The 20726-nt window shown below is 42.0% G+C and overlaps 2 protein-coding genes and 1 pseudogene across 2 annotated transcripts in view; 1 reads left to right on the top strand and 2 right to left on the bottom strand.

Moving 5' to 3' along the window:
* LOC125629622 (zinc finger protein RFP-like) overlaps positions 1 to 20726 on the bottom strand; it is a 164111-nt gene that overhangs the window by 67006 nt on the left and 76379 nt on the right. The window lies entirely within an intron of this gene.
* On the top strand, positions 10492 to 11319 carry LOC142069186 (olfactory receptor 6F1-like; annotated as a pseudogene).
* LOC125629173 (olfactory receptor 14A16-like) lies at positions 15569 to 16498 on the bottom strand. The gene has a single exon (XM_048834496.2). It carries the CDS (start codon positions 16496 to 16498, stop codon positions 15569 to 15571), a length of 930 nt encoding a protein of 309 aa, XP_048690453.2.

A 20726-nucleotide genomic window follows, 5' to 3' on the forward strand; every position in this document is an offset into this window, starting at 1 on the left:
GGCGAGGATCTTCTTATGATTTTTAACGTCTGTCTCACAGTATTTGTTGTTTTTCTTCAAATCTCAACTGCTTGAATCAACAGATCAGCTTTCATATTTTCTTTTACAGGTAACCCTTCTGCCAGGCCAAGTTGATAGCAGCAAGGGCCGGGTTCAGTACACAGGGGTTCCCTCTCATTAAAGCAAATGCAAAACTGGCTCGAGCCCCCACCCAGTGACCTGGGAAAATCTTACACACCCCCTGGGCGCCTCAAGGAGGCAATACTTCCCCTCTCGCAAGCACAGAGTCTTGGTGTAGTAGAGAATCTTTACTAACATGAGGTAAACAACATCAGCATTAAATTGGGGAAACACCACGACTAGTGTTCATTAACCAAACCATGAACACCAACCCACCCCAGAAAAATTGGGCCACATCCTTTCCCTCAGGCTCTTGAGTCCCAGAACCCAAACGTTTCTTGAGTCCAGCAATCCACAAATCACCCAAAGTCCAAAAAAAAAAAAAAAGTCCAGCCCCGGAGTTCAAAAGTTCATCTGCAGAGTGTTACTCCCCAGTCTGGCTAAAATGTGCCTGGGTGTGGGGGAAAGAGGTAAGGGGCACCCTACGTGTCCTGAAGCTGACTGCCCCACAGGGCTCTGCTCCGCTCCACCACGACCGGCTCCGCTCCGCTCGCCGTCTCACGAACACACCGCTGTCTCACGACTGGCTCTGCTCACCCCGCCGTCTCCGCTGCACACTAGATCTTCCGGCTCCCCACTACTTGACACAGTGCTCAGTGATTTCAGCTCTCAGTGATTTCAGCTCATAGTAGTGGGAGCCTTAGTGCTGGTGCACCATAAGGTGGAAGTGAATTCAGCACAGTACCTGTAACAAAACTCTTAATAGACCCAAAATTAGCTCTGACATTCCACAGTGGAGAGAGACAGAGGTGCAATTGGTGCTTCAGGCCCTCACAAAGGGACCCACACCACCAGGCACTAATACCTATCTCAAGTCTCTCTCAATTCACAGAGTTTTGGAACCCATGACCCTTGCCTAGTGAGTGCTACTCAGTAGATGGTGAGTCCTCCATCATAACAAAAAGGCCAAGTACAGTTCCAAGCACAGTTCCCATAATCAGGGTACTAACAATTTATTCTTCCCGCCCCAATAACAGAGACACTGGGGATCCCACAGCAGCCAAAGTGACCATTTGGGCAGTTATGGCCTCATTCTAGGTGGGGTGGGTGTGCCTATGCAAATGAGATCAGCCCCTGAAGTTCTTTTCCACAACTTGCCACACCTCACCACCAGATGTCAGGGTGGAGCCCACCCTGTCTCTGCTTACATCCATAATCATTATCCCTCTCTCTTTGGTAGTTCTTTTCATCCATAGATCACAAAGCACTATATAAAGGAGGTGAGAATCATTATCCCCATTTTACAGATGTGGAAACTGAGGCACAGAGAGAAGCCATTTGTTAGGGGGCTTATTCCTTCACCCACTTACTTCCCTGGTCCTTCTCGCATGAACAGAGAGCAACAATACCGGAAGTCTAAAGGTGCAAACAATTCAATGTTTATTGGGGTGAACTTCCAGTAAGCATGATTCCAGTTTCCTTCCTTAGTGTCCCTCTTCCCAGCTCTGATACCACAGAGCCTTACACCTGTGTCCCTGTTCCCGTTCCTGCCCTTAGCTAAACATGATTCCAATTTCCCCATCCACAGTTCCCATTTCCCCCTGCCCACTCACCCACCCACCATGCTGGACCTGCATGAAAACCTCTTAAGCTTCTCTTTACCAGCTTAGGTCAAAAACTTCCCCAAGGTACAAAATATTCCACCCTTTGTCCTTGGATTGGCTGCTACCACCACCAAACAAATACTGGTTACTGGGGAAAAGCTGTTTGGAAACGTCTTTCCCCCCAAATACTTCCCAAAACCTTGCACCTCTCTTCCCGGACAAGGTTTGGTAAAAAGCCTCACCAATTTGCCTAGGTGACTAGAGACCCAGACCCTTGGATCTTAAGAACAATGAACAATCCTCCCAACACTTGCACCCCCCCTTTCCTGGGAAATGTTGGATAAAAAGCCTCACCAATTTGCATAGGTGACCACAGACCCAAACCTTTGGATCTGAGAACAATGAAAAAACATTCAGTTTTCTTCCAAGAAGACTTTTAATAGAAATAGGAGTAAATAGAAGTAAAGAAATCCCCTCTGTAAAATCAGGATGGTAGATACCTTACAGGGTAATTAGATTCAAAACATAGAGAATCCCTCTAGGCAAAACCTTAAGTTACAAAAAAGATACACAGACAGAAATAGTTATTCTATTCAGCACAATTCTTTTCTCAGCCATTTAAAGAAATCATAATCTAACACATACCTAGCTAGATTACTTACTAAAAGTTCTAAGACTCCATTCCTGGTCTATCCCCAGCAAAAACAGCATATAGACAGACACACAGACCCTTTGTTTCTCTCCCTCCTCCCAACTTTTGAAAGTATCTTGTCTCCTCATTGGTCATTTTGGTCAGGTGCCAGCGAGGTTACCTTTAGCTTCTTAACCCTTTACAGGTGAGAGGAGTTTTCCTCTGGCCAGGAGGGATTTTAAAGGGGTTTACCCTTCCCTTTATATTTATGACAGGTATTTAGGCACCTTGGTATCTAAAACATTGATTTCAATGGATGTTAGGCAACTAGAAGGTTTGAAAATTCCACTAGGTGCCTAAATACTTTTAAAAATCTGGCCCTAGGGCTTGTCTATACAGAGAAGACACAGCAACTTAACTTCAATATGTTTATTTAGGCCACTGCCACTTTTGTGCCTTTGTGGACTCTTAGGTTGAAAACTGGTTATATCAGTTCAATTTGCACCTGAAAATTGGTATACATGAGGTTTAAACCAATATAATATCCACACACAAAGTTGCACTCTTTTAGCTAAATTGGTATAAAATCACACCTTTCATTATGTCAGTACAACTTTTTGTGTAGACTAGAGGCAAATATTTCAAAAGCACCCAAGTGTCTTAGAACCAGATTTTCAAAGGTTATTAGGTGTCTAGTGGGATTTTCAAAGGCCTAGGCCCCTAAACCCCATTGAATTCAATTGGAGTTGTGTGCTTAACCTGCGTAGGTACTTCTGAAATTCCCACTAGGTGCCTATCTGCCTATCTTCAGACGTCTGAATGTCTTCAGCCTATGGTGCTTTATACTTCTGTATCTTAGATCACCTATTAGGTTGTCTAAATGTGGACGTAGTTGCCTAACTTTGGGCAGCCACTTAGGGCCAGATTTTAAAAAGTATTTAGTCACCTAGTGAGATTATTAAAAGGACATAAGCACCTAACATCCACAGAAATCAATGAGTTGTAGGTTCCAAGGTGCTTCTGGAAATTTCAATAGGCATCTAAATACCTTGAGAAATCTGGCCTTTTGTCTTTTACAAACGGAGAAACTGAGGAACAAAGAACTTAAACAATTTCACAGTGGTCCATCAGCAAGTCAATGGAGACACAGAACCAAGGTCTCCTGACTTCCAGTGCTCTTCTTTAAACAAGGACACCGTCCTTACCAAGCCAGGGGTTTGGCACATTCTTGAGAAGACAGTGAAATTCTGTTGAGACCAAATCCCAAGAGCACTTCTGAGGAACATAAATTCGTCTTCTTTCTTGGACCTGTTGAGTTGCCATACATAAACAAAGCAGGTAAGGGAAAAAGACAGCAGGGTGATGACAAAATGGTAATGCAATGAGATTCTAATCAATATAGAAATTTATGCAATAAGTAGGAGGATTTTGTGTATGAAACCTTTAAATGTTTGATTTATAGCTGGAGGAAAAAATATGGCTCGCAATGCATTTTTTTCCTCAGAATCCAAGAACGCCTCATTCTAAGGAGAGAATATAATGTGTGAAGGGAGTCTGTTCTGACTAGTTCTGTCAGCAAAAGCTAATAAATTAGGTCCAATAGAGAGAGAGAGAGAGAGAGGGAGAGGATCCCAGAAATATACTTTAAACCACTTGTATTAAGACCTATTTTTGTATACTTGGTAATGTGACCTAGTGGGCCATATCTGGTTGGAAGGAATAGGTTTCCCAGTGAGTAATTGGTTCATCTGTAACATACTTCCTTCTCTCTCACTTACTTTCTCACTTTCTAAATTTCACTCATCTTTTTCAACTCCTGAATGCAGAAGAGAAAATAACTATATGATAGATCTGTGGAACTCACTGCTGCTGTAATTTATTGAGTCGCATAGATAAGAATGTAAAAATGGATTGGATATTTCTCTTAGAGGTAGACTTTAGGTTTTCATAGCTACAAATGCCACATGGATGCCCACTCCTCATTAATTTTCACGGCCATTTGTTTGTTTAAGATCCAGATTTTTAAAGGTTTTTAGGCACCTAATGAGATTTTTAGAAGCATCCCGGCACCTAAAAATCCTTGATTTCAATGGGTATTAGACACCTAGCTGCTTTGAAAAATCCCACCACGCACCTAAAAGCCTTTAAGAATTTGCCCCATAATCCCTTAGGCAGCTTTTGAACTCTCAGCTGTAGCCTGGTCTGGTAGATGGGAAATAAGGAGTTGGAGTTTGTCCCAGCTCTGTCACTCATTTACTGTGTGAAAGTCAGATTAACTGTCTGTGCCTCAGTTTCCCCATCTGTAAATAAATGAAATAATCCCACTCACCCACCTTGGTAAAATGGTTTGAAATCTACAGGTGAAAAAGCACCATGAATTTCTTCCCAAGTCTACTAGAGTGAATGAATAGAATAACTTTGACTTCCTCTGTCATTGGATCAGGCCCTCTGTAACTATGAAGTTTAGGGTATTAGAAGGCAGGAGATCCTGGTCTCTGTTCCGGGCTTTTCCCCTGACTTCCGATGCATCCCTAAGCAAGATCCTTTACCCCTCTGCCCCAATTTCTCCTCAGATGGCAGAGGATTGATAATGATTAATTATTTACTACAGAGGGGCATTGGGCCCATTCCAAACAACACTGAAGTTATGGCTACAAAGGCAGTTCTTTTCGACCTGTTGTAGAATAAAATAGCTTATGACTGGACAGTGATTTGAAGATGTAAAGATGTTTATAAGTACAAGGTATTATTATCTTTGCCAGACTAGCTCAGATTAGCATAAGGAGGATAATCATTATGGGTGCGATTTTTAAAAGAGTCTGTGGGAATCAGGCATTTACATTCCACTGAATCACAATGAGATTTGAATTTTTAATTGTTTTGAACTCCTTTGAAAATCCCATTGCACAGTAATAATCAACCGTTTATCCTTCAGGGCAAAGTCTTATTTCCGTCTCAGCTGAGCATGGAATGTGCCTCTAAGGTCCAGCACTGCAAAATCAGATACATTTATTTTGGTTTATAATTTCTTCTTTTGTAAAATGGGGACAATGACCCTGACTCCGGTTGTAAAATGTGTTGAGATCTACTGATGAAAAGCATTGCACAAAAGCTAGGGATTATACTTAATGAGCATTGTCAATTAAGCACTGTCTGGTACATAATTCTGTATGAAATTCTTGTTCTGCTCTCACTTGTATGTTAATATGTCATGGATAGGCTTGGCAGCATTTTATTTTTATTATTTATAATTTTGATGGGTACTGTCACTGTTTATTTTTAAGCATTTTCTCCACTTTTTATTTATTTCAGTGTTCATAGTTGTACAAAATTATGGGGGTGGGGCGTGGGAGACTGTCAGACAAATGATAGTTAACACTGAGATTCAAAAAGTGAAAGCTCTATAAACCATTAAAACACAAATTGTCAACATCTCGTGTTAAACTATAGAAAGTCAATATCCTTAATTCAACAGATTATACCTGTTTTCACTATTCATTCACTAATCCATTTGTAAGCCAAATTCAAAAGTCTAAATCACTGGATTTTGACTCTAATAAGTTCTCCCGCAGTATTTTTCTTACTTTGCCTATCTGTACATTTTGAGTATTATCGATGAAAATACATTTTCATCAGTTTGCGTGTGTGTGTGTGTGTGTGTGTGGTGAAATCGACATTTACCAACATTCACCAATACAAATCTAATCCTTCCAAGCCTAGTCATGATGTCTGTTCCTTGGTTGTTAGAATTTGATCCTGGGCAAAATGTACAATCAGTTTTAATGTTCACTACAAAGGGGGAGATTGTCAAAGGATTTTCAATGGGAGTTGGGCCACAGAATTGCCCACTTTGCCTCTGAAAATCTTCACCAAAGACAAAAATCATGGTCCTGGACTCAGAAGAAGACACATAAATAACCCCAATGTTCCAAAGGTGTGTATTGGGAAGGGTAGCTGAGTTCTGAAATGAGCTGGAGAATGGAAAATGAGGGAGGATCTAGGAGAAAAGATTAGGAGTTCAAGTTTGGCAACGTTGTGCTGGAACTAGAGATTAGGATTCTCTGCCTTGGAATATACCAATGTAAAATGTTCATCGTAGAGCCTTTGAGGAACAAAGACAAGTCCTGCCTGCCACAGAGCACAGCAGAGATTCATGAAGGAGAAAATAGCAGAGGACAAGACTGACCCATTTACCTTAATATTAGAAGAAAGGAAATTTTCAGGGAAACTGGGATATTTGTCTTCCTATTCTTCTTCATGCTAAATTCCGTAGATCTGTTAAAATGGGATTTGCATATCAGTGATTCTCCAGAGTGCAAGTCAAGACCATCCCTTAAATATGGACATCCAGAATCAAGGGAAATTCTACATGCTGTGTGTCCATAACCTAATGGAGTTCAATGGGTATTGGGTACCAAACTCTCTTAAGCCCCTTTGAAAATCCCAGCTAAGAGCATGGAGGGACTTTTGACAAGGAATAGCACTGGCTGAAGATTGAATGAACAATTAGTAGATCAAAAGTGCCATCAACATTTCCAATGTCAATGGGAAAAATGATGAAATGATCAGGATCCCCTTCCCTTCCCTTGCCCTGTTTCTTGACAAACTCTAGTTGCAAGTAGTAGCTGATTGAGGCTTCGGGAGATAGGGGAGGTGGTAATAATTGTTCAGGCATTAGGATTCTGACTTGAACATTCAAGGAACATCCAGTAATGTATTTTAAGTGTTTAACTCCATGAGTATCTCTTGTGACCTACAGAATTCAAGACTGGGGTAGAGATGGAGAACTGATTCGGTGCGTTGGTTTTCACCCTCTGAGTCAGCAAGGTATGCAGGGACCTGCCTATGGACAGAACGCTGAGGTTTTTCTATGCCATGTGCTGGGCAGCTTGTCTTGAGGACAAAGAAAGCGGAGGCCAAATGACAAGAGACTATAAAAAGCTGCTGCAGCTCCTCCATCTGGTCTTCAATTCTGCTTCTTACGTCTGGAGGAACTTTGCTGCACACTGAAGCTCTGAACCAAGGACTGAAAGACCCATCCCAGCTGTGGATGTCCTCCAGAGACTTGATTTGAACCTGCAGTTTATTCTCTCACTGCTGCAAGCCTGAACCAAGAACTTTGCCATCACTGTATGTCATTGATTCCATTGAACCAATCGTAGCTTTCATCTATATCGTTTTCCTTTTATGAATAAACCTTTAGATTTTAGATCTAAAGGATTGGCAACAGCGTGATTTGTGGGTCAGATCTGATTTGTATATTGACCTGGGTCTGGGGCTTGGTCCTTTGGGATGGAGAGAACCTTTTTCCCTTTACTGGGGTCTCAGTTTTCATCACCATTTGTCCTCATAACATGTGGCACTGGTGGTGATACTGGGAAACTGGGGTGTCTAAGGGAATTGCTTGTGTGACTTGTGGTTAGCCAAAGTCTTCTCTGTCTGGCTGGTTTGGTTTCCTTGGTGTGCACAGAAACCCCAGCCTTGGGCTGTAACTGCCTTGCTTGAAGCAATTTGTTCTGAATGGGCACTCTCCGTTGGGTCCTGCCAGAACCAGCATCGTTACACTGATAAGGGACTCAATTAATAAAGAAATAAAGTAATATAATTAATGTCATTTAACGTGGGTTTATGGTAAATAGATCCTGTCAAACTAACTTGGTATCATTTTTGATGACATTACAATTGTGATTGATAAAGGCAATAGTGCTGATATAATAGACTTCTCTATGGCATTTGACTTGGTACTGCCTGACGTTTTGACTAAACAACAAGAAGGATACAAAAATAACATGGCACACAATACATGGACTAAAAGCTGGCTCACGGTTAGGTCTCAAAATGTAATTGTTAAAGGGAATTGTCTTGGAACAGGTATGTTTCCAGTGGGGTCCAAGAGGGTTCTGTTCATATCCTAATTCTATTTAACATTCTTTAATGATATGGAAGATGACATAAACTCATCACTGATAAAGTTAGCAAATGACAGAAAAATGAGGAAGTAGTTAGTAATGAAGAGGACAGGGTTACAGAGCGATCTGGATCGCTTGGTAAGCTGGGCGCAAGCAAACAATATGATTTTACTATGGCTAAATGTGAATGTCTACATCTAGGAACAAAGCATGTAGGACATACTTGCAGGACGTGGAACTCTATTGTGGGTAACAGTGATTCTGAAAAAGATTTGGCGGTCATGGTGGATAATCAGCTGAACATGAGCTCCCAGTGTGATCCTGTGCCAAAAGGACTAATGCAATTCTTGGATGCATAAACAGGAAAAAGACTATGTCCAGTTCTCGTGTCAACAATTCAAAAAGGATGTTGATCAATTGGAGAGGGTTCAGAGAAGAGCCATGAGAATGATTAAAAGTTTAGGAAGCACGCCTTATAGTGACAGACCCAAGGAGCTCAATCTATTTAGCTTAACAAAAAGAAGGTTAATGGATGAATAAACCACAGTGTATAAATTCCTTCATGGTCTCTTCAGTCTAGCATAGAAAGGGATAACACCATACAATGGCTGGAAGTTTAAGCTAGGCAAAATCAGACTGGAAATAAGGCGTACGGTGAGAGTAATTAACTTTTGGAGCAATTTACTAATGGTCATGGTGGATTCTCCATCACTGAGAATTTTTCAATCAAGATTGGATGTTTCTCTAAAAGATCTGCTCTACAAATTATTTTGGAGAAGATCTATGTCCTGTGTTATACAGAAAGTCAGACTAGATGATCACAATGGTCCCTTCTGGCTTTGGAATCTATGAATCAATGAACTCAATGAGTTTAGGTGCCTTGGTGTTTTTGAAAATCCCACTACATGCCTAAATACCATTTAAAATCTGGCCCTGGGTGATTTGAGAGACTACATCCAATTTTCAAAAGAGCTTTAATCTTTCAGAGCCAGATTTTCAAAAGTATGAAGATGTCTAAAGCTTCAGATAGATGCTTAGTGGGATTTTCAAAAACCCCTCACCAGATTAGGTGCCTAACCTGCTTAAGCATTTTTGTCAGTCAGCACCGTTGACATCTAAACACTTTTGAAACTCTAGCTCTTAGGCTCCTAAGCAACTTACATGATTTTGTAATGGGATTTAGGCTTCTATATCATGTAGGCACTGTCATAAATATAAAGGGAAGGGTAACCACCTTTCTGTATACAGTGCTATAAAATCCCTCTTGGACAGAGGCAAAACCGTTTCACCTGTAAAGGGCTAAGAAGTTAAGATAACCTCGCTGGCACCTGACCAAAATGACCAATGAGGAGACAAGATACTTTCAAAGCTGGAGGGGGAGGAACAAAGGGTCTGTCTATCTGTCTGTGTGATGCTTTTGCTGGGAACAGATCAGGAATGCAGCTCAGAACTCCTGTAAAAAGTTAGTCAGTACTCTAGCTAGAAATGCGTCAGATTTCCTTTTCTTTAATGGCTGGTAAAATAGGCTGTGCTGGATGGAATGTATATTCCTGTTTTTGTGTCTTTTTGTAACTTAAGGTTTTGCCTAGAGGGATGCTCTATGTTTTGAATCTGATTACCCTGTAAGGTATTTACCATCCTGATTTTACAGAGGTGATTCTTTTACCTTTTCTTTTATTAAAATTCTTCTTTTAAGAACCTGATTGCTTTTTCATTGTTCTTAAGTTCCAAGGGTTTGGCTCTGTGTTCACCTGTACAAATTGATGAGGATTTTTATCAAGCCTTCCCCAGGAAAGGGGGGGTAGGGCTTGGGGAGATATTTTGGGGGAAGACGTCTCCAAGTGGGCTCTTTCTCTGTTCTTTGTGTAACACGCTTGGTGGTGGCAGCATAGGGTTCAAGGACAAGGCAAAGTTTGCACGTTGTGGAAGTTTTTAACCTAAGCTGGTAAGAATAAGCTTAGGGGTCTTTCATGCAGGTCCCCACAGCTGTACCCTGGAGTTCAGAGTGAAGAAGGAATCTTGACAGTCACCAATGAAAACTGTACTTGTGATGTCTAACAATCCATGTAACAAAGCTTCTCCTGAATTATGGTCTCTTGTGTCTTGACAGATGGAGCCTGTGACTGGAATAGAGAAGGAAAACCAGTCCAGGATATAAGAATTTATCCTTCTGGGATTCCCAGGTAGTCAATATTTGCAGATCTCTCTTTTTGTGGTGTTTACCATGATGTATGTCCTGACAGTTGCAGGAAATGTTGCCATCCTAGTCCTAGTGAGGGCCAGCCATCAACTCCGCACCCGCATGTACTTCTTCCTTTCCCACCTCTCCTTGCTGGAGATATGATACACCACAGCCTGTGTTCCCAAGATCACTGCGATTTTCCTGGGGAAAAGCAGAACCGTCCCCTTTAGTAGCTGCATCCTGCAGATGGACTTCATTTTCTCCCTGGGCGGCACAGAATATTTCCTCTTCTCTGCCATGGCCCATGACTGCTGTCTGGCTATTTGCTACCCATTGCACTATAGCACCATCATGAACAGCACCTTGTCTGCTCAGCTGGCCCTTGGCTCCTGGGTGTGTAGTTTCCTGGCTATTTCTATCCCAGAATCTCTGAGAGTTAGGTTGTCCTTCTGTGGCACTAATGTCGTTACTCGTTTCTCCTGCAGCATAGATTCCTCAATCATTCTCTCCTGCACAGACACCTACGTGACTGAGATGGCAGCTTTTATCATCTCGATCATCATCATCCTGGGATTATGTTCAATAACTCTGGTCTCCTACATTTACACCCTCTCCACCATACTGAGAATCCCGTCAGCCCAAGGCCAGCAAAAGACCTTTTCCACTTGCTCTTCCCATCTCACTCTTGTGATTATATGGTACAGCTCCACCATCTTCCTGTATGTCAGGCCTTCCAGACAGAATGCCTTGGACATGAACAAGACTGTCAACACTTTGAATACTATTGTAACTCCGCTGTTAAACCTCTTCTTTGACAGTCTGAGAAACAAAGAGGTGAAGGAGACTTTATGGAAGGTATTCAGTGTGCCATGAAGTTGTTTTTGAATGGCTTAGATGTTACTGGGTCTGATTCTCAGCCTGTGCTCATGTTCCCTTTGGTAGTAACTGACCTTGTTGTTGTTCTTTTAATCCTGGTTCCAGTTTTACATTGACAACTTTTGTATTTGAGTAAAATGTTCAGAAGTGCCTAAGGGCCAGATTTGCAAAGGAATTTAGGCACCTAAAGATTCAGATAGGTCCCTAAATATGATTAAAGATCTAGCTTCTAGGAGCTTAATTTTTATTGAAAATCTACCAGACATGAGCTCCTAAGGGGCATATTTTCAAAGATATTTAGGTGTCTAAAGATGCAGACAGTTGTTTAGTGGGCTTTTCAAAAGCACTTCAGCAGATGAGGCACAAAATCCCATTGATTTCAGTGGTAGCTACAAATACTTTTGAAAATCTGTCCCTTAAAATCTATCGAGAGATTTCATCAACAGCCAATTGGCATCAATGAACATCTTTCAACTGAATTAAATGGCCTTTCGATCAGGCCCTATGTGGACATTACTTTTAGCAATTCACATTTAGGCCCCTGTCATAAATATAAAGGGAAGGGTAAACCCCTTTAAAATCCCTCCTGGCCAGAGGAAAAATCCTCTCACCTGTAAAAGGTTAAGAAGCTAAAGGTAACCTTGCTGGCACCTGACCAAAATGACCAATGAGGAGACAAGATACTTTCAAAAGCTGGGAGGAGGGAGAAAAACAAAGGGTCTGTGTTTGTCTGTGTGATGCTTTTGCCAGAGACAGAACAGGAATGGAGTCTTAGAATTTAGTAAATAATCTAGCTAGGTATGTGTGAGATTATGATTTCTTTAAATGTCTGAGAAAATAGCTGTGCTGAATAGAATGACTATTCCTGTCTGTGTGTCTTTTTTGTAACTTAAGGTTTTGCCTAGAGGGATTCTCTATGTTTTGAATCTAATTACCCTGTAAGGTATTCACCATCCTGATTTTACAGAGATGATTTTTTTTTTTTACTTCTATTAAAAGTCTTCTTGTAAGGAAACTGAATGCTTTTTCATTGTTCTAAGATCCAAGGGTTTGGGTCTGTGGTCACCTATGCAAATTGGTGAGGATTTTTACCAAACCTTCCCCAGGAAGTGGGGTGCAAGGGTTGGGAGGACTTTGGGGGGAAAGACGTGTCCAAACTTTGTTCTTTCAGGAACCCAGATAAAGTTTGGTGGTGGCAGTCGAAATCCAAGGGCAAAGGGTAAAATTAATTTGTACCTTGTGGAAGTTTTAACCTAAGCTGGTAAAAGTAAGCTTAGGAGGTTTTCATGCAGGTCCCCACATCTGTACCCTAGAGTTCAGAGTGGGGAAGGAACCTTGACAGCCCCCATCCTGAGATCCTTACTCAAGTGCTAAATTATATTTTTTTGAGTCGTCCAGTTGATTCTAATGGGACTACTCACACTAGGAAAGAAAGCTTGTGCATAAAGCTTGTGCAGGATCAAGACCTTAGTGACACTGAATCTGCACTCAGAAGTTTGTTCTAAGTTTAAATTTGTAGCAACTCCAGAGTTTTCATTATCTGTGATCTATAACTGGTTGGCCAACTCACACAACATTGTGTCTGTTTCCTGATTCAATAGCTGAAAAATTATTAAACAGCAGACTAAAGAACAACATGCAGGAAATACAGAATGATGAACAACGATGGTGGATTTTTTTTTAATTAGTGAAGAATTTCAAAAAATCAAACTTATTTCCCTTTTTAAGGGTTCTAAGTTTGGGGGTCCTACATGTTGGTAAATGGAAATAAGTCAATAACGTTTTTTATAAAGTTTTCCGTTTAAATGTTGTCAAAAATTGAAATGAAAAATTTAATTAAAAAAAGAAAACAAAAATTCACTAAATCAACAGTTCTTTACAAAAATTTTCATTTTTGAAAATGGTCATTTTTCAACAAAAAGGAATTACAAGGGACAAAGAAGTTCAATTAATGGTGATCAATATGTTTTCACAGAATGTTTTTTATCAAATGAACTTAATTTAACTGTGACATTTCTGATTGATAAAGGCAATGGTGTTTATGTAATAAACTTGCATTTTTCTAAAGGTTTGATTCAGGGTTACATCACACTATTTAAAAAAAAACACAACACAAAAACAGTAGTAAATTGATTAAAAACTGGCTAACTGATAGTTCTCAAAACATAACTGTTGATGGGGACTGTTGATTTTAATGGGTGATAGACACCTAGATGCTTTTGAGAATCCCACTAGGTTCCTAAATACCTTTACATATCTTGCCCTTGATGCTGGACTTATTTGTATTTTTGTATATTTGTATCTAGACCAGTCTTATCATCAGAGTGTAAATAAACTTTAACTTTTACCTTTGTATCCCCTTACCTTTTGGAAAGTGTTTTACTTATTAAGGCTGGGGATTTCAAAGGAGTGTAAAGACGTAGGCAAGGTTTACCAAAGGAACCTGAGAGAGTTTCAATAGAATTTTTGCACCTATGTCCCTTTGGCCTCTTTGGAAGTCCCAGCCCTAATTGGAGCTGGTTGGAATTTTCATTGTAGAGGAAATTCCAATATTTTGAAATTGGTTTTTATCCCAAATCTGGATGAAAATTTAAAACGTGCTGATACAGACTAATACGGCTACCACTCTGAAACTTGTATTTAGCTGTGACATTCTCAACACCTTTCCCAGACCCGAAGAAGAGCTCTGTGTAAGCTTGGAAATTTATTTCTCTCAACAACAGAAATTGGGCCAATACAAGATGTTACTTCACCCATTGCTCGGAAAACCCCATCAAGGAGATGACATACGGGCATGCCCAATAAATGAGAAAATACTGACAACACTGTCTACCCAAACACTCAGCCTCTCCCCAGGCAGGGGAACCAGAATGGAGATGGGGGTGGGGGGGCAGGGGGCCATCGATCCATCACTCTTAAAAGTGGGAGGGGTATGTGCTCCCACTTTTTACTGGCCTTAAGGGTTAGCGATGGTGGGGAGGGGGCAGAGAAGAGCAAGCATGGTGAAGGGCCTTGGGGGGGAGAGGCGGCACGAGGGTGGGGCCTCGGAGGAAGAGGCCGTGTGGGGGTGGGGCCTGGGATCAGGTGTCGGTGGCCCCCCCACTTCTAGGGAGCTTCCGGTGCTCCTGTGCCCAGGCACTCCCACCTCATAAAGAAACAAATCAATCCACCGGTAAAAAAAACAAACAAAAAAACCCCTAAAATAAAATAAAAAAATCTGAGAAAGAAGCAGGAACCAAACAACTGCACTGATACCACAATCATATTTTTTACCCTGAGGGGAAGAACAAAAAAAGGAATGGAGTCTCTGGCTCCTCAGGGTCTACTAGGGGCTTTGCTATGGCTCCTGATTTTATGTGGAAGGTGCTCAGATAGCATGGTGTTGGGTGACAGTGTGGAATCCTACGATAGATGGATAGATTAGATTAGATAGAAGAAACTCCTGCAAGTCCTTCTTACATGGGATTATGGTTGGCACCTGACACAGGGTAGGATTCTGCACTTAAATAGGTCCCCTGTCTCTTTGTCATGTGCTAAAATTAAGACTTCCAGACCCACCAGCCATGCCCCCCGCCCCTCCCTCCGGCGCATCACTTGCAGACTCCCTATACAGCAAAAGACTTGTTCCATGCTGCAGGGCCTGTAGGTGAAAGGCAACAAAAGTCAGTCTTGATTTCTCTGAGTGATAGTCCTTCAGCAAAGTAACAGGCACCTTTCTCAGGTAGGAGAGCTGCCATGAACAAAGAGCGATAGACGGCTATTGAGCAAGCCCAGACTTCTGCAGTCACCATATCAATATTCACCCAGAGAGCAGAAGACAGAGTTCATGATCTGATGCTGCCGTATCCCACTCTGTCACATCAGCAAACAGACACCCAAAAGCCATCATACCCCAAGCAAAGCTTTGACCCCAAAAAAGAAGAAGAACCAGAGACTCCATGAAGTCCACTGGGTACTTTCTAATGGCTACTGATTTTATGTGGAAGGTACTCAGATAACATGGTGAGGGGTGGCAGTATAAAAGCAGGAGATAGATAGATTTTCATCTTACTTATACTGGTATAAACCTGGAAGAACTCCACTGACTGAGTGGAGTTAGTCTGGATTTACCACTATACAGACAGCATTTTGCATAAAAAAAATCACACACCATATTCTTATGGGGACAATAATGTCATCAGTTGATTGTATTTGTAAAAAACCACAGATAAAACCATGTTCATCAGAGAAACGCAGACATTTTATTCTAGTTGAATAACCTCCACCCAGTCAGTTTCCTCAGGGAAGCTTTGATTTCCTTGTTCCTTATGCTGTAGATGATCGGATTCATCACTGGCGGCAGCACGGAATAGAGAACAGCCACCACGAGATCCAGAGCTGACGGAGAGCTGGAGATGGGTTTCATGTAGGCAAAGACAACAGTGGAAAGAAACATGGAAATTACAATGAGGTGAGGAAGGCATGTGGAGAAGGTTTTATGTCGGCCCTGCTCAGAGGGGATTCTCAATACCGTGGTCAAGATCTGAACATATGTCACAATTATAAAAACAAAGCAACTTACGGTTAAACACACACTAAATTCAATAATCCCAACTTCATTGAAGTACGAGTTAGAGCAGGCGAGCTTGAGTAGCTGGGGGATTTCACAGAAGAACTGATCCACCATGTTGCCTCCACAGAAGGTTATCGAAAACGTGTTCCCGGTATGCAATGAAGAATAGAGAATTACACTGATCCAGGCACTGGCTGCCATTTGGACACAAGCTCTCCTGTTCATTATAGTCTCATAGTGCAGTGGTTTGCAGATGGCGACGTATCGATCGTACGCCATGATGGTGAGTAAGGCGAAGTCGGCTACAGCAAAGAAGATGAGGAAAAAGACTTGGGCGACACATCCAGAATAGGAAATGGACCTGTTGTTCATAAGGGAATTGGTCATAGATTTGGGGATGGTGACAGAGATGGAGCCGAGGTCTAGGATGGACAAACTCATCAGGAAGAAGTACATGGGGGTGTGAAGGTGGTGGTCAAGAGCTATGGCTATGATGATGAGAAGGTTCCCTGTCAGGGCTGCCAGGTAAAGCACTAGAAACACCATGAAGTGCAAAATCTGCAGCTCTCGAACATCAGAGAATCCTAGGAGAAGGAACTCGGTCACGGTGGTTCGGTTGAACATTATCTTTCTTAGTTCATTGTGTGATGGCTGTGGAGGGAAGGACAAGAGCAATGGTCAGGGTTATAGTGAGAGAGGGAATGACACTGATTCCCCTCTCCATGATATCTCATGGTGTGAATGTCAAAGGTGCACAGCACTTGTCACTTCCATTGTCTGGAGTAGTGAGGGCTCCTCACTGCTCACAACCAGAGCAGTACTCTGGTGCGTTATTACAGGAGTGTAAATTGGCATCGCTCCCTTAAAGTCACTGGAGCTGGGTCAGTTTACACCATCTGAGGATCTGGCCCAAGATGTGGCTTGATCAAATGCAGGATGAAAGATGGAACAAAGTACAACCCAAATCCAACAATCTGAGCCAAAATTATGCCCCTATTGCTACAGACAGCAGGCTCACAACTTGGCCAACTCAACTAAAATACTAAAATGCCAGCACAGTCTGATTCCCACTTAACTGAGAAATACAGCACAGAATCACCCAGCTTCCCGCATGGCAGCTTTTCTGTGATGATTCCACCCCAACATCCCACATACCGCCTGATGCCTACTTACACGTTGATTTATGGCACCAGATCCCAGCTGCACTCCCACTGCTGGGTGATGATGGGCTGGTCGCATCGCTCAGTTGCTGCTAGGTTGTGTGGTTCCCCCCTGTGACTTTATTTCTGTGCTGTGTGAGTCAGGAGACTTCGGTTCTAGTCTTGCCTCTGTCACTTTGTGACCATGGAGCAGTCACCGCTGCCTCTCTTTCCTCCCCTTCCCTTTGTCTGTCTCGTGCACTTTGAATGTGAACTCTTTTGGGGATGGATTGTGTCTTCCTATGTGCATGTTCTGTGCACATGTTGACAGTATTTTTGTTTAGCAGGCAGCAGTGTGGGACAGAGGCTATGATGGTTGAAGTGGAGATCTGGGTTCTAGTTCCATCAACCTCCTGCCTGTCCTTGGGTGGGATAAAGAGAGACAGCCTTTGTCTGGGAGCTTCGACTCTCAGGGCTTTAGTTTAGAGAGGTTAGTATGTTTAAAACACATTCTATGGGCGACCAACTTTGCTACTTACTCAGTTTTACCACCCTGCAGCTACCCCTTTGAAACAGACAAACACGGTTGCAATAGAGGGAATGGGGTTGGAAATTATGGTGTTATTGGACAATATTCATGTTCCCCACCCTGGCAAAAAGCTAAGTTTCCAGGTAGGAGTAGTCAGACAATTTCTACTTTATTTCAAAGGAAAATTCAGTTTTCAGTTGAATATATTTTCATGGAAAATCTCTGATATCCATAACAATGAAAACTTGTTTTCACTATGCCTAAAAATTTTCAGGTTCCAACAGTTTTCGGCTGAAACTGTTTGGTTCTCACAACCTCAATGAAAAGTCAATTTTTTCTGGTGGAAAAAAAATCTGATCATCTCTAGATATCTGCATAATTTGATAGTAAAAGTCTTACAGAGTTCTAATTGCAATTCATATTTCTGATATTAAATTTGCCCCATATATTAATACTCTAACATATGTAATTGAAATAGAAAACTTACTTTGTTGGTCTTTGTTCCAATTTGCGATGCATTTGATCCTACTGTGTTAGGAATCATTGGTCATTATCTAATCTAATCTATCTATCTATCTATCTATCTATTCACGCACTGCCAGGATTGTTTGGTTCTCTCTCTCTCTCTCCTGCCCCCAGCACTGTCGTATCCACCAGCTGTTGTCGCATCCCTTCACTGGATGTCCTGAGTTGTGGGGGTCTCTCTGCAGTTCCTAGCACAGATGGGCGCTCCCTGCTTCCCTCCTAGGGCAGGCTTGGGTGAAAGGTGATGGACTAAATGGGATCAGGGACTGAAAGACAGTCCCAGCTCTCGAGCTGATCCTGGTTTGTGGCGGCTTCAAATAAGGTCACAGCCCAAGATATCCCTGCTCTGGGGCTAAATAGCTGAATCAGGTCTCCAGGGCTGTGAGCCCAGCTCTGCTCTCACCTCAGGAGCAAACCATCCTGACAACCTGCCCTAGTTGATCCTAACCCCCCAGAGGGGGAACAGCACCTGCCCTGCATCTCACATGATGACAGCATCTCTTGAAGGACCTTTAGCTAAAAACAAGGCAGGGGCTGGATCAGAAAGAGGGTCCCCACAGGATGGCAAAATAAAACATATATTTGTAGCACAGACATGGGATCTACAATAGCTAAGAGCCTCTTGGCACCAGAGTCTCAGTTGGCCTGGAATAGCCTGTTCCTTCATTAACTCCACATAGTCACCTCTAGGGGAGCAGAGATGTTTTTCTCCTGCATTGCACCAGCAGCTCTTGGGATGCAGCCACCAGAGGAACCCACAGCTCAGGCTGCCCTGGCTGCTTCAAGTTCCTCACTAAGAGATAAACACTAAAAACTAAGGACCAGGTCCTGAGTTTGTGTAAACTGATACACTTCTACTGACTTCATAGTAGCGAGGGCTATTTACACTACTTGGGGATCTGACTCATTGACTTCCAGGGAGCTACATCCATTTACACCAGCTGAGGATCTGGCCCATGATGCAGTTTCCAACCCATATCCTTTGCCTGTGAAACTGAACCAAAGAAGAGTCAAACATTCGTAACCAGGCTCCTCTTTCCTAGCTCTTTGTCCACTCAGATGAATTACAAGTATAACTTGTAAGGGTGACAGAGCGATTCATTCCCACTTGGAACAGAACTGGGGACAGTGTTGTGGAGATTTTCTGCATCTGATCTTCAACTTTTATTGGGATGAATAGCCCAGGTCTCTTTCTTTCTTTCTTTCTTTCTTTCTTTCTTTCTTTCTTTCTTTCTTTCTTTCTTTCTCAGGAGTAACATTGTTTTCCTTCCGGCAGACAACATTAAAATAAAAGGCTCCTTTGGCTGCAGATGCACTGTTTAAAAATGTGTAATTTACACAAGACATTCATGTCAGAGAAACTGATAAAATACAAAGAGCCAGAGAGTAGAAATCAGCCCTCGACCTATTGGGTTTGAGGCTTGGTCCTTTGGGATCGAGAGAACCTTTTTTCTTTTACTGGGGTCTTGGTTTTCATCACCATTTGTCCCCATAACGAGTGGCACTGGTGGTGATACTGGGAAACTGGGGTGTCTAAGGGAATTGCTTGTGTGACTTGTGGTTAGCCAGTGGGGTAAAAGCAAAGTCTTCTCTGTCTGGCTGATTTGGTTTGCCTTGGTGTGCACAGAAACCCCAGCCTTGGGCTGTAACTGCCTTGCTTGAAGCAATTTGTCCTGAATGGGCACTCTCCGTTGGGTCCTGCCAGAACCAGCATCGTTACACTGATAAGGGACTCAATTAATAAAGAAATAAAGTAATATAATTAATGTCATTTAACGTGGGTTTATGGTAAATAGATCCTGTCAAACTAACTTGGTATCATTTTTGATGACATTACAATTGTGATTGATAAAGGCAATAGTGCTGATATAATAGACTTCTCTATGGCATTTGACTTGGTACTGCCTGACGTTTTGACTAAACAACAAGAAGGATACAAAAATAACATGGCACACAATACATGGACTAAAAGCTGGCTCACGATTAGGTCTCAAAATGTAATTGTTAAAGGGAATTGTCTTGGAACAGGTATGTTTCCAGTGGGGTCCAAGAGGGTTCTGTTCATATCCTAATTCTATTTAACATTCTTTAATGATATGGAAGATGACATAAACTCATCACTGATAAAGTTTGCAAATGACACAAAAATGAGGAAGTAGTTAATAATGAAGAGGACAGGGTTACAGAGCAATCTGGATCGCTTGGTAAGCTGGGCGCAAGCAAACAATATGATTTTACTATGGCTAAATGTGAATGTCTACATCTAGGAACAAAGCATGTAGGACATACTTGCAGGACGTGGAACTCTATTGTGGGTAACAGTGATTCGGAAAAAGATTTGGCGGTCATGGTGGATAATCAGCTGAACATGAGCTCCCAGTGTGATGCTGTGCCAAAAGGACTAATGCAATTCTTGGATGCATAAACAGGAAAAAGACTATGTCCAGTTCTTGTGTCAACAATTCAAAAAGGATGTTGATCAATTGGAGAGGGTTCAGAGAAGAGCCATGAGAATGATTAAAAGTTTAGGAAGCACGCCTTATAGTGACAGACCCAAGGAGCTCAATCTATTTAGCTTAACAAAAAGAAGGTTAATAAATTCCTTCATGGTCTCTTCAGTCTAGCATAGAAAGGGATAACACCATACAATGGCTGGAAG

This window comes from Caretta caretta, chromosome 14, assembly GCF_965140235.1.
Source record: "Caretta caretta isolate rCarCar2 chromosome 14, rCarCar1.hap1, whole genome shotgun sequence".
Taxonomy (NCBI): Eukaryota; Metazoa; Chordata; order Testudines; family Cheloniidae; genus Caretta; species Caretta caretta.

Coding starts and splice junctions, on each gene's coding strand:
- LOC125629173 (XM_048834496.2), bottom strand. CDS start 16,498: ATGTTCAACCGAACCACCGTGACCGAGTTCCTTCTCCTAGGATTCTCT.